Source organism: Saccopteryx bilineata, chromosome 1 (genome assembly GCF_036850765.1).
Source record: "Saccopteryx bilineata isolate mSacBil1 chromosome 1, mSacBil1_pri_phased_curated, whole genome shotgun sequence".
Taxonomy (NCBI): Eukaryota; Metazoa; Chordata; class Mammalia; order Chiroptera; family Emballonuridae; genus Saccopteryx; species Saccopteryx bilineata.
This window is the reverse complement of record NC_089490.1, coordinates 102,438,722-102,452,696: the sequence shown is the minus strand read 5'-3', so window position 1 is coordinate 102,452,696 and position 13,975 is coordinate 102,438,722. Positions and strand designations below refer to the sequence as shown.

General features: G+C 40.2%; 1 protein-coding gene across 2 annotated transcripts in view; it reads right to left on the bottom strand.

Annotated features, from left to right (window-relative positions):
• Positions 1-849, bottom strand: part of ANO4 (anoctamin 4) — a 428,231-nt gene extending 427,382 nt beyond the window's left edge. For both annotated transcript variants that reach the window (XM_066262603.1, XM_066262613.1), the window contains exon 1: positions 515-849. In XM_066262603.1, the coding sequence (XP_066118700.1) occupies positions 515-635 (121 nt within the window). In that variant the 5' untranslated portion in view covers positions 636-849. The remainder of the gene's footprint in view (positions 1-514) is intronic.
• Between the last annotated feature and the right edge of the window lie 13,126 nt (positions 850-13,975).

The following is a 13,975-nucleotide window of genomic DNA, read 5'->3' as shown; positions in this document are numbered from 1 at the left end:
TTTCTTTCCAAGCTCATTCTTTCTGCATTAAAAACGTATTTTGTGTATATTATTTAACCCCATAGCATCTGTCAGAGAGAAATCTCATCTCTGATTGATGGAGATATGCACAGAAAAGTTTAAACAACTTGCCCAAGGTCAGTCAGGGACAAGGTAAGTGCTGACTGAACGCAGATCTTCAAACTCCAAGCCTTTCATCGTTTAAAAGAACTTAACACCATATCCCTTTCCCTTGGAAGCGAGTTGGATTTTTCTGGAGTCCCAAAACTCCCAGACACCAGCTAAATTTTAGGCGTTTTTATTCCACCGGCTCTTCCAGCAAACACGCCCTTGTCCAGGTCCCAGGCAGCCTCCAGCCCCACAGAACATCGAGCCCCCGGCCGGCGCGCGCTGCAGCCGACGCCCCCTCTTCCCCACCTCCGAGAGCCGGGCCCCGAAGTTTCCCGGGGTTACAGGGTGGCTCCCGCGCCCCTCCCGCCCCAGCCACTGCGAGCTCGCGCCCGCCCGCCGTTACCGTATGCCGCGAGGGAGGCCATCCTGGCCGGCGTCCTGCCCAGACTGTCCAGGGCGTCGGCGAGAGCGGCCGCCGGCGCGCGGGGCCCCTGGACGGCCGGCGCGCGGCCCGGCGAGTGCATGCGCTTGGCTCCCGCGGCGCCCCGCCGCCCCGCTCCTGAGCATGCCCAGTCAGCCCGCCGCGGTCGCCCCGAGAGGTGCGGGCGGCGTGCGGGTGCCCCGGGCTGGGTCTCCGCGGCAAGGGCGTGGGGAGCGCGGGCGCAGACGGTCCGCCGCACTCCGGGTGCCCGCGGGGATTGAACCCGCCGCGGAGGGCGCGGGGCCGGGAGAGAGGAGGGGCGACGCCGGAGGTGGGAGGTGCCGGCCGAGGCGCGCGGCGGTGGCGGCCCCGCGGGGCGAGCGTCCGACAAGACCCGGGCAATGTCTGGTCTACGCCCACACGGTGCCCCTCAGAGTCACGGCGGCAGGGTGACTCGTAAAACGTGGGATTCCGGAGTCCGGAGGGTGCGACAGCTTCCCGGACCTCGAGCCTCCAGCCCTCTGCCCAGGGACGCGTCCCCGAGAGCGCGCCTGGGGACGCAGGGGGCGGGTCCGCTCGCCTGGGACTTAGGCGCGATTCCCACCCAGGGGACAGTCTTGAGAAGCGTGTGACCCCGAAGCCATGTCCAGGGGACAGTGGCAGCTCTGTCCTGCAAACTTTTAATAATGAAGTCGTTAAAAGCTAAGCGCGAGTTCTGACACCACGTTCAGACCACCCCAGCTCATCACCCTCCTGTCACATTGCTCGTGCGTCTGTCTCCCCACGAGGCTGTACCAGTGTCCTATTCCGCTCTGCGCCGCGCCTCGATCAGGGAGCGAACTCAGATAAGACCTGTTGAATGCCTCAGTGCCCGAGCCCCTCTCAGCTCGCCCTCCCTGTCCAGCCCACCCGCCCTATTTTGAGGGTTCTCCGTTCGGAATAGGCTGGATGGGAAATGGGGAGTGGGAGAAAGACACACGAGAAGCCAGCCGCACCCACAATAATGGTTGAGGGGTTGAGGAGAACAAAAGAAAAGGGGCCAGAAAAGGGGAACCAACGTCCGCTCGGGGTCAGGTTCATCCGAGGCTTTGCAATTTCCTAGTGTATTCACCACGCGTGAGCGCACCCGGGGCTTCCTGGCTCGCGCTGACTTTATCGCTGAGGAATCGTGGCCTACAAAACAAAAACAGCGCCCAAGGAATTGGGAGACTATGCCGTCAAGGGTATTTAACTGCGTTTGGGGCTGTGCCAACGGGGTGGAGGCACAGAGAGGGCAGAGAATTCTGGTGTAAGCAAAATCCGGAGTTTCTTTAGGAAGCTGCAGGCGCGCTCCCGCTCTCGCCTCCGCAGCCCCTGGGCGCCCGCAGGCCTAACGCAGCCAGCAGCTTTTTGCTCTAGCGACTTTGGCGTCCCTCTGAGTCTTCATTTTCCCTTATCCGTCAAGTCTCAGTAACCGTTCTTACTACCACATCTACCTCATGGGACGGTGGCAAGGATCAGGTGGGATGCGGACAGTATCATTGATATCCTAAGTCTTGATCCTGAACGCTGCTCTCTGCCTCGATCTTGCCGGGTAAGGGTCCCCACCAGCCGTTCATCTCCAAGTCTCTTCAACCTCACACTCCTCTGGACCCTGAGCCCCCAAATCTAAGGCGATTTAGAATCCTGCCTTCAGCTCCAGACTTTGGGGGCTGATGTGGACCCCGGGGCGGACTTCGAAGCACGTCTGGCTCCCGTAGTGCACCCACAAGCAAGCTTTACCCCCTCGGGAACCTCCCTGCTTCCCCTACTCTCGCCCTCCAGCTACTTGGCACCGGGAGCTGGGAGTTTGCATCCGCCTGTTCTACACCGGGTGCCCCTCCGTGCCGCCCTGGGGTCTGAGCCTGGAGCTGCTCCCCTGGAATCCTGCCTGTGCCTCTGCTGGGATGCGAAGTTATTTGCAAGTTATCTTCTGACCTCCAGCTCTTCTCTCTTTACTCCACCTTTCAGCTTAGGTAGGGTAAAGAGGAAGGACAATCAAAACGAGTGACAAATTACACTTTAATTCTTCCTGGCAGCTCTTTCTAATTAGGAGAAACTAAAATGTAACGTCTGATTAATTAACCCTGCTTAAGGCCACCTGAATCTCTGCCCACATAATACCACCCCAAGTCCTGGAGAAGTTCAGTCCCCTCAATAGAATTAAGATTGAGAACACCAGGTCTCACTTCTTCAGTGTCAGGTTTTCTAAGAGCCTTCCTGTTTCCTTACAGCCTTGTGCTGCAGGAGACACTAGCCTTTAAGAGCCTCCCTGTCTCCTGCTCGGCAGCAGGAGCAGGTGGCCTCCCCACCTCACAACCTTGAGGGCAACAAAGGCCAACAGAGACTTCTGATCTGTGATGGAGAGGGTGTTAAAGGAGCCCTGTGGGGAACAAGTGATTCTGGCAGCATTCACAGATCAAAGATGCGATCCAGGATGCGTTGTTGCCACTGAAACTTCTTGAAGACAAGCTTGCCATTCAAATTTTCTTATATTTTATTCATTCTCTGCATTTTCGAGAGTAAAATATGAACTGCCACAACCTGAATGAAAGCTGTATTCTAAATCTTTCCAGGAAAATGCTTTATTCAGATGACAGATTGAGGGGAATACTTCTCACTTCAGCACGCTCTGAACTTGAACTATTTGACTCTCTATCCACTACCCTGAACGTGATTATATGGACGTGTTTGACACTGGAATGGGCCAACTCTCTGTGATTAACTTTTTTAATAACTTATTTTAATTTTGTAAGTTTAGTAACTTCTCTACAAACTTTAGTAAGTTCTCATTCTGTAAAACTATTTGCACATAAAAATATCAAGTGGACTTAGAATTTGATCCATTATTTAAGATTTAACAAATTGAACATATAAAATATTGCTGCTTTTGACTTTTATGTCCCTATCTCCTCCATATTTCCATATCATTTCATATCTTTATCACATCATATTATATTTTTTTGGTTTACCTATCCTGGAAAGCAGGGAGCATGTCTTATATTTCATAGTATCCCAACACCTAGCATATTACTTGGCCCATATTAGTTACTCAGTAAATAGTTCAATGAAGAAGTATGATTGTGGGGAGGAGTAATTGGGAAGGAGTCAGTGCTTAGGAGATCTGAGTTGTGGGTGACTTTATTCTATAAATCTCAACCATCTTCCTCATTCAAGAAAGACTATTGCATGAAAACCACTGTACAACATACTTTGGCCAGGCCAGAGAACTGTGTCAAAACCACAATGTCTATTCTGTTAAGGCACAAAAAATGGGGTTCTTATTGCAGAATCCATGAAATTCTCCCCAAAAATGAAGTGTTTGGGAAACGAAGGTCTGTGGGTGGGTTTCATGGGATTCATGAGTAGCCTGAAAATGACATTCAAAATGGGGTGTGTAGGCACATTTTTTCTGAGATGGGGAAGGGATGCATAATTTCCATCAGATTCTTAGTGGTGAACCTGATCCAACAGATAAAAAATTAATGGCATAGCAAATCTTTCACATCCCAAATATAGCCTGTAAAGAAGACTAATTACAGTGATGGAGCATTATAGCTGAATGCTAGATCTTTTTTCTATAACAATAATGGCCCTCTTAGAATCATGCTATAATTTGCCACACCTGAAAAAAATGTATAGCTAAAATGAAATGACAACCTTTGTTATTAAAAATTCCAAAATAAAATAAATTTGAATTATATAAAGCTGTTAGTCCCTTACAATTAAATTTGGGGTTTTTTAACAGAAATGTGATATAATCCTCAAACTATTTTTTCTGGCAAAATTAAAGAACTTAAGATGTCAAAGAAGCAGATATATCAAGTTCAAGTTTTAGGACTTTAAGTGAATGTTTCTAATACATTCCTATAAAATTTGGCAGATTTGTAATAATAATTGTAGCTGAAGTTTATTGTGTACAATGAATTGTTCATATATGTAATATTCAATTCATTCTTAATATATAGATAAGTACTTATATATAAACTACTATATCTTTCTATATTTTATATATTTTCACCCAATCAATATTAAGGCTAATAAAATAGATACTCTTGTTATCACCATTTGACAGTGAGGAAAACTTAGTCACAGAGTGGCTAATTAACTACTATAAGTAAGGGATGCACCCAAGATCAGAAACCAGATTCAGAGCTAGTGATATGCTTCCAAATGTTATTGAATATACATAAACTATCTGACTGTTTTTGCCTTCTAAATCTTATATTTAAAATGCCATTTTATTTATCTTTCTTTCTTAAGAAAAAAATAGGTAAATTATACTGAAAGACAGTAAGGAGTGATGGTGGAAACTAAACGAGGTTTTCCTAAGTACATCAGGGTCAGGCAGTTGAAGAAAAAACTGCAAAGTAGAAGTGAACAATGATTTCTTATCTCAAGGAAGACAGCAGATTATTTTAGCTCTGGCTTTGTGGTCCCTATTTTTCAAGTGTAATAAAAATCTCCCCTCTATTTATCACAGAAAAGGTTTTACATGTAAGATGTGTTTGGAGGTTTCTTCATCCAGCCTGTCCTTGTACGAATACCTCTTCTAACACAACACATTAATTATTGTCATAACAACTTAACTGAATTTAGGATAAAATAGAATTTTCTTTTGGAGGCATTGCATTATTATCAAATATGATGCATTAATACAGAAAAAATATGTTCTAGGATCCCATCATATTTACCTGAAATAAGCCTTATGTTATTATAATATATGTGACATACAATTTTTTTTCTAAAATCAGACACAGGTATCTCATCCTAAAATTCTGAGTGTTGCTATGACTGTACAAATGAAAATGTTTTATATTCATATTCATTTGTAGGGAGTTTGAGTTGACCTGCCTTACTCTGAATTCATATTGATATAAAACATTGCTACAAACTTCTATCTCAATGTGAAAGGCAAAATTTCTATACCAAAAAATGATTTCTCATGTCCTAGAAAGCAACCTATGAAAATACTGCCCTTCTGATCTGAGTGGACACCATCAAAGAAGAGTCCTATATACCAAATATGCCCTCCAGAATTGGCTCATCAAATGATCTCTCTTCATGAAAAGGGGTGTGTGGAACTTGTGCTGTCCAGCGCCGGGGGCGGGGAGCTCAACTGATGCACTAGATAATGAACTTCACAAAGACAGGATTTAGGTTTTACTTTTTGCTTTTGCTGTGCTGAACACAATGCTTGCTCTCCATGGCAGGAGCCCAATAAATGTTTATTGCATAGAGACTCATGCAAGGTCAGAGCCATGGAAGACTTAGAAAAAAGCACTGGTTCTAAGGTCAGCCTGAGTTCAAATTCAAATTCTATGTATTAGTCATATGACCTTGGACAAAGAAGTTCACGGGGGTCTCAGTTTTGCTTCTGCAAAATAGGGGTAAATAGTAATAGCCACAGCACAAGATAGTTGAGGGTATTGAATAAGTAAGTACACATAAAGCCTTTAGAACTCAATAGATGTTAACCTCTAATATTATTATTTCTACTTTTTCAGGATATTCCTTCAGGATTGCCAATCAAGTTGTAATTCCTTTTCATTTCTTTCACTAAAGCATGATAGTTGTAATACTGAACAACCAAAACTGAATCAGGCATTGGTAGTTAAAAAGGGACCTCCAGCATGCCAGAGTTAACCCTGTAGCTGCTGCGTTGTGGGGAAGTCCACGGGAACCAAGGTGCCAAGCCATAAGGGGTCTTGGGGCAGTGCCTGTTTCTTACCAACCAGTATAGAGGTTTTGCAATAGTTTAAAACTGACCTGGGTCAGTGTGTTCTGGGTCTATCAGTTTCTGTTTTACACCTTCCTAGCCTACACATCCAAACCACTGCACTTCCTGATCATAGAGCAAACTAAACCTTCTCATCCCAAACATATTTTAGTTTCTAAATCTCCCTACTGAGAGAACTGAAAGCAAACATAATAGGATTATCAGAATGCACATGGTGAATTGATCTTTGACACACACACTCTATTTATGAGCACATTTTAAATATCTGTTGAAAAGAATGTGTATGGGAAATGAGCAGTGAGCTCCAAGGGATTTTAAAATAACGTCAACCAAATCATCCAAAATAAATAAACTAATAACCGAGAAAATTGCTGAATGAATTTTTCTCGCTGCCTACTGAGAATAAATTTGATGTGAGAAGAATATGATCATTAGGAGGGAACATATTTGCCTCCATTGCAGAAAAGCAGACTAAGAAATAAAAAGTAAACAAAATCCAGAGAAGATTAAAAACCAGTGACAGCAGAGTCAAGTGTAAAAACAAACAAACAAAACAAAACAAAAAGAAGTGTTGAATGAAAGAAAGCATTGCCCAATTCCCCATTTATTGACTGGAACAGAGGTTTCTCCATTTGGTGAAACAGCCCAAAGTCCCAAAGAGCTAACACTGGATCACAACAAATTGGACCCTTTGTGTCCAGGTAGATCTTTCTCTCTTAGGTGGGGTCTTTGGTAGGTTCCTCAGAGATTTCTGGAAACATCTGTCTGAACTTTTCGTGCCACACGCAGTGCATCTGCTGGGTGCCTGTGAATCTTCTCTCAGCCTTCTGCTCATTTTCAATGCTGTACTCTCAAGGTGAGTGTGGAGCTGGGGTTGCAAAACCAGCGTTTGATTATCTCATTTGCATGTTCTGGATGAGGAATGTAACATTTTATTTTGGAATGGGACAATTTTGACTTGTTTTGCTTTTGGCTTTTGGGGGCATCAGCTAAAAAAAAGTGTGGGGGAAAAATAAATGAAAGAGAACTTCATCTTTTAACTTAAGAATTTATTCTTCAGAGCAGATTTAGGGTCACACCAAAATTGAGGAAATGGTGTACAGATTTCCTGTTTACCCTCCCATTACCTCTCAAACCTCCCCATGATCAACACCCCCCACCAGAGTCATACAGTTGTTACAATAGATGAATCTATATCGACACACCAATCACTCAAAGTCTCTAGCTTACATTAGGGTCCAATCTTGGGATTGTACCTTCTGTAAGTTTTGACAAACATATAATGGCAGGTATCCATCATCATGATATCATACAGAGTATTTTTACTGCCCTAAAAATCCTCTGTGCTCTGCTGATTCATCTTTTCCTCCTACTCCAAACCTTACAACCACTGATCGTTTTGTCTGCATAGTTTTGCCTTTTCCAACACATTATATAGTAATCAGAATCATACAGTATGTGTAGCCATTTCAGATTGGCTTCTTTCACTTTGTAAAATGTAGTGCTTTTTTTCCATGTCTTTTCAAGGCTTGATAGTCCATTTCTTTTTAGCATAGGAAAATATTTTATTATCTAGTTAAACTACAGTTTATTTATTCATTCACTTACTGAAGGACATCTTGGTTGTTTCCAAGTTTTGTCAATTATGAATACAGCTGCTACTAACAACCACGTGCAGTTTCTTTGTGTGTGTGGACTTGTTTTCAACTCCTTTAGGTAAGTACCAAGGAGCAAAGCTGCTGGATCATATGGTAAGAGTATGTTTAATTTTGTAAGAAATTGCCAGTTTGTCTTTCAAAGTGTCTCTCTACCATTTTTCATTCCCATCATCAGTGAATGAGAGTTCCTGTTGCTCCACATCCTTGTCAACATTTGGTGTTGTCAGTGTTCTAGATTTTGGCCATGCTAATAAGTAATGTAGTAGTATCTCATTTTTTTTAATATGCATTTCCCTAAAGACATATGTGGAGCATCTTTTTATATGCTTATTTGTCATCTGTGTATCTGTGCAAGGTGTCAATGTCTTTGACCCAAATTTTAATTGGGTTGTTTGTTTTCTTTATGTTGAGGTCTAAGAGTTCTTTGTATGTTTTGGATGACAGCCCTTTACCAATGTGTCTTTTGCAGTTTCCTCCAGTTTGTAGCTTGTCATCCCATTTTCTTGATACTGTTTTTCACAGAACAGAAGTTTTTAATTTTAATACAGTTCACTTTACCAATTATTTACTTTATGGCTCATGCCTTTGGTGCTGTATCTAAAAGTCATCACCATACCCAAGGTTATTTAGGTTTTCTCCTGTGTTACCTTCTAGGAGCTTTATAGCTTTGAATTTTACATTTAGGTTGTGATTCACTCTGAGTTAATTATGTGGAGAGTGTAGGTCTGTATCTATATTTGTTTTTGTTTTTGTCTGTCTGTTTGTTTTTTATGCAGCAGTCCAGTAGTTCCAGCACCATTTGCTGAAGAGGCTACCTTGACTCCCCTGTATTGCCTTTGTTCTTTTCTCTGAGACCATTAGGTAATATTTATATGGGTCTATTTCTAGGCTCGCTATTATGTTTCATTGATCTATCTATTCTTTTGCCAATACCACACTGTCTCAGTTACTGTAGCTTTATAGTAGGTCATGCAGTCAGGTAGCATTCATCCTTCTATTTTGTTCTTCTCCTTCAAAATTGTGTTGACTATCCCTGGCCAGTGGTGCAGTGGATAGAGTGCCAAGGACACCTGTTCAATCCTGGGGTTTCCAATACTGATCCTCGGGTTGCCAGCTTGATTCTGAGGTTGCTGGTTAAAGCCCTGGTCAGGGTACATATGAGAAGCAATCAATGGCACAATTAAGTGGAACAAGAAGTTGATGCTTCTCTCTCTCTCTCCCTTCTCTCTCTCTCAAAAAAAAATTGTGTTAACTATTCTAGGTCTTTTGCCTCTCAATATAAACTTTACAATCAGTTTGTTGATATTCACAAAATAATTTGCTGAGATTTTTACTTAAATTGCATTGAATCTGTAGATCAAGTTGGGAAAAACTAACATCTTAACAATAGTGAATCTTCCTATCTATGAACATGAAATATCTCTCCATTTATTTGTATTTCTTCTTTTATTTTTTTCATTAGTCTCTTTTAGGTATTTGTACATGCTTTTTTATATTTATAATAAAGTATTTTATTTTGGGAGTGCCAGTGTACATGGTATTATGTTTCTAATTTCAAATTTTACTTGTTCATTGTTTGAATATAGAAAAGCAATTGATTTCATATATTAATCTTGTATCCTACAACATTGCTATAATCACTTATTAATTCTAGAAATGATGTTTTTTATCATTTTTAGTGAGTGGAGGGGAGACAGAGAAACCGACTCCTGCATGCACCCCAACTGGGATCCACCCAGCAAGCCCCCTGGGGGGCAATGCTCTGCCCATCTGGGGCCGTTGCTCCATTGCTCAGCAATAGACCTATTTTTTTTTTTTAGTGCCTGAAGCAGAGACCATGGAGCCATCCTCAGTACCTGAGACCAACTCACTCAGACCAATCGAGCCACGGCTGCAGAAGGGGAAGAGAGAGATAAAGAGAAGAGGGAAGGATGGAGAAGCAGATGGTCACTTCTCCTATGTGCCCAGACTGGAATCAGACCTAGGACATCCACACATCAGGTCACTGAGCCAACCAGCCAGGGACTATAAATGATTTTATGTTGATCTTTCGGATCCTCTACATGAATAATCTTGTCATTTATGAACAAAGACAGTTTTATTTCTTCCTTCTCAGTCTGTTTATTTCCCTTGTCTTATTGCATTAGTTAGAATTTACACTATGATGTAAAGAAGAAATGTTGAAAACATTTATACCTGATTTTAGGAAACATGTGATACCTGATTTTAGTAGGAAAGCTTCAAGTTTCTCACCATTAAGTGATACTAGCTATAGGTATTTTTGTAAATATTCCTTTATCAAGTTGAGGAAGTTACCAACTATTCCTAGTTTATTGTTTGTTTTTATCATGAAAGGGTGATACATTTTATCAAATGCTTTTTCTGCCTCTCTTTATATTATCACATAATTTTAAGTAGTGGAGTCAGACTTACTAAAAATCAGTAACGGAATAACTTGAGTCAGGGGCTATTGCTGATTGCCTAGACAACATCGATTACCTCCTTTCCTCCTTAAAACACAAAATTTTTTTCTTTATGTTTACATTTTTCCCTACAAATCCCATGTGCTTCAGGGAAAGTATGCCCAGCTTAGTGCTTCTACAGGCCTGAATATTCTAAGTATAAGTCTATCCTCCTTGGACAGTAATTGATTCAGATATTCAGATTTAAGTCAATAAACTCATGGCATTATACTAGTCATCAGCTAATGTATTAAAAAAAGGAGGGTATATTTTCTTGATTCCTTTAGAAGATAACTATTTTGTTTTTTGTTGAATTCATTTGGGTGACATTGGTTAATAAAATTATATAGGTTTCAGATGTACAATTCTATATTATCTGTATTGTATTGTGTTCACTATCCCAAGTCAAGTATCTTTCCATTACCATTTATCCCCCTTTATCCTCTTCTACCTTCCCCAACCCCTGATAACTGACTAAAGTAAAAATAATAGCATAGTATTGTGGGACTTATAAATTGTATAGATGTAAAATATGTACCAATAATAGAAAAAAGGACAGAAGGAGGTAAGTAGAACATATACTGTAGAAAAGTTCTTACCATTTAAGTGAATAGGAATATTATTAATTAATATTGGTATGTGATAAGTTAAAGAGGTATGCTCTAATCCTTAAGCAACCACAAAAAGTACAATTAAGGATTATAGCTGAGAAACCAAACCAATAGTAGAGATAAAATGAAATATAAAAAATACTCAATCCAGCGTGACCAGATGGTGGTGCAGTGGATAGAGAGATGGACTGGAACATGGAGGACCCAGGTTCGAAACCCTGAGGTCACTGGCTTGAGTGCGGGCTCATCCAGCTTGAGCATGGGCTCACCAGCTTGAGTGAGGGGTCACTGGCTTGAGCGTGGGATCGTAGATATGAGCCCATGGTCACTGGCTTGAGCCCAAGGTCACTGGCTTGAGCAAGGGGTCACTCACTCTGCTGTAGCCCCTGAGTCAAGGCACATATGAGAAAGCAATCAATGAACAACTAAGGAGCTGCAACAAAAAACTGATGCTTCTCATCTCTCTCCCTTTCTGTCTGTACCTATCTGACCCTCTCTCTGACTCTCTCTCTATCTCTGTAAAAAAAAAAAAAACTCAATCCAAAAGAAAGCAGAAAAAGATGAAAATGAAAACAATAAGACATGTGGGACAAATAGAAAACAAATAGTGGCCCTAGCTGGTTGGTTCAGTGGTAGAGCTTTGGCCCAGCATGTGGAAGTCCCAGGTTCGATTCCCAGTCAGGGCACACAGGAGAAGCAACCATCTGCTTCTCTACCCTCCTCATCTCTCTCTTTTCCCTTCCCACAGCCATGGCTTGAATGGTTTGAACAAAATTGGCCCCAAGCACTTAGGATGGCTCCATGGCCTCACCTCAGATGCTAAAAAAATTCAGCTGCAGAGCAATGAAGCAGCAGCCCAGATGGGCAGAGCATTGCCTTGTAGGGTGCTTGCCAAATGGATCCTGATCAGGGCAAATGCTGGAGTCTGTCTCTGCCTCCCCACCTCTCACTTAATAAAAAAAGAAAGAAAAAAAAAAACCAAATAGCAAGAAAGTAAAATTAAACTCAGCAGTGTAAATAATTATATTAAATATAAATGAGTTATACATGCCAATTAAAGGGAGGACATTTTTAGACTTAACAAAAAAGCAAGACCCAAATGTACACAGTTTATAAGAAAAGTGCTTTAACTATAAAAACACAGAAAGGTTAAAAGTATAAGGGTGAGGAAATATATAACATGAAAACACTGGTAATAAGGAAGCTAGAGGAGATATATAAAATAAGGAGTGTTGCCAAAATAAAGATGGACATTTCCTATTAAAAAGGTTACTTCATCAAAAGAACATAGTAATCCTAAATGCATATGTACCTAATAACACAGCTTTAAAATACATGAAGTAAATAAACACTGGCAGAACTAAAGAAATAAATGAACAAATTCACAACTATTTTAACCCTCTCTCCCAGTAATGATAGAACAAGTAGACCAAAGAAATTGTTAAGACTATATATTTAATAAACACTATTAATCAATTTGACCTAAGTAATATTTATAAAACACTTCACTAAACAATAACAGAATGCATATCTTTTTCAGTTGCATATGAAGCATTCTCTGAGATAGACCATACTTGTGCTATAAACAAGTCTCAACATTTCAACAAAGTTTAAAGGATTGTATCCAACAGAGTACATGCCTCAATCACAATAGAATTAAATTAGAAATAAATACCACTAGACACCTGGAAAAGCCCCAAATGCAGGAAATGAAATATACGCCTCTAAATAACCCATGGGTCAAAGACAAATAAGGAAAATTAGAAAAGTTTTAATGTAATAAAAATAAAAAAATCATATTAAAATGTGTAGTGTGCAGCTAAATCAGCACTTAGAACAAATTTTTAGCTTTAACTGCTTGCATTAGAAAATAAGAAAAGCCTCAAATCAATAATATATAAGTTTCCACCTTAACATACTACAAAAGAAGAATAAATTAAACACAAAGAAGGTAGAAGGAAGTAAATAATAAAAGTAACAGTTGGAATCATAAAATCTGTAAAGATTTTTTTGAAAAGATTAATATAATTTAAATCATTTAGTTAAACTGATCAAGAAATAATGGGAGAAGACACAAATTACCAATATCAGATATGAAAGGAGAGGCGTGTACTGTAGGTCTAACAGATACTGAAAGGATAGTAAAGGAATATTATGATGACTTCATGCCAATAAACTTAGCAACTTAAATAAAATATGCAAATCACCAAAACTGAACAAAAGTTAATTCTATTTCTATATACCAGCAGCAATTTTTTAAAGTTCCATTTCCCAGAGCATAAAAATAATTAACAAATTTAATGAAAGTTGTGCAAAACTTGTAGTCTCAAAATTAGAAAACATTGATGAAAGAAGTCCTGTGTAAATTGTAAGATATATCATGTTTGTGTATTGGAAAATTCGATATTGTTGAGAATATTAATTTTTAAAAAACAGATGTCCTTTTTTAGAAAAGAAATTAACAAGCAATTTCTTAAAATTATATGGAAATAAAATGAACTTATAATAGCCAAAACAATTTTAAAAGAGAGAGACCATCTTGGACATCTTGGAAGATTTACACTACCTGATTTAAGACTTACTCTAAAACTACAGAATCAAGACAGTGTGATATTGGCATAAGCATAGACATATAGATCAATGGGACAGAAGAGAGCATCCAGAAATAGGCCCATATTTATATAGTCAATTGATTTTCAACAAAGATGCCAAGGTAATTCAATAAGGTAAAGATAATCAACAAATGGTGCTGGAACAATTGGACATCCATAGGCAAAAACAGAATGGAAAGAAGAAAAAAAAGAAGGAGGGAAGGAAGAAGGTATTGAGGCAAAAAGGAGAGGAGGGAATGGAAAAAGATGAACTCTGACATTAATCTCACACAATATACAAAATTTAATTTGAAGTGGATCATAGCATTAAAAATAAGAGATAAAACAATAATATTTTTTTCC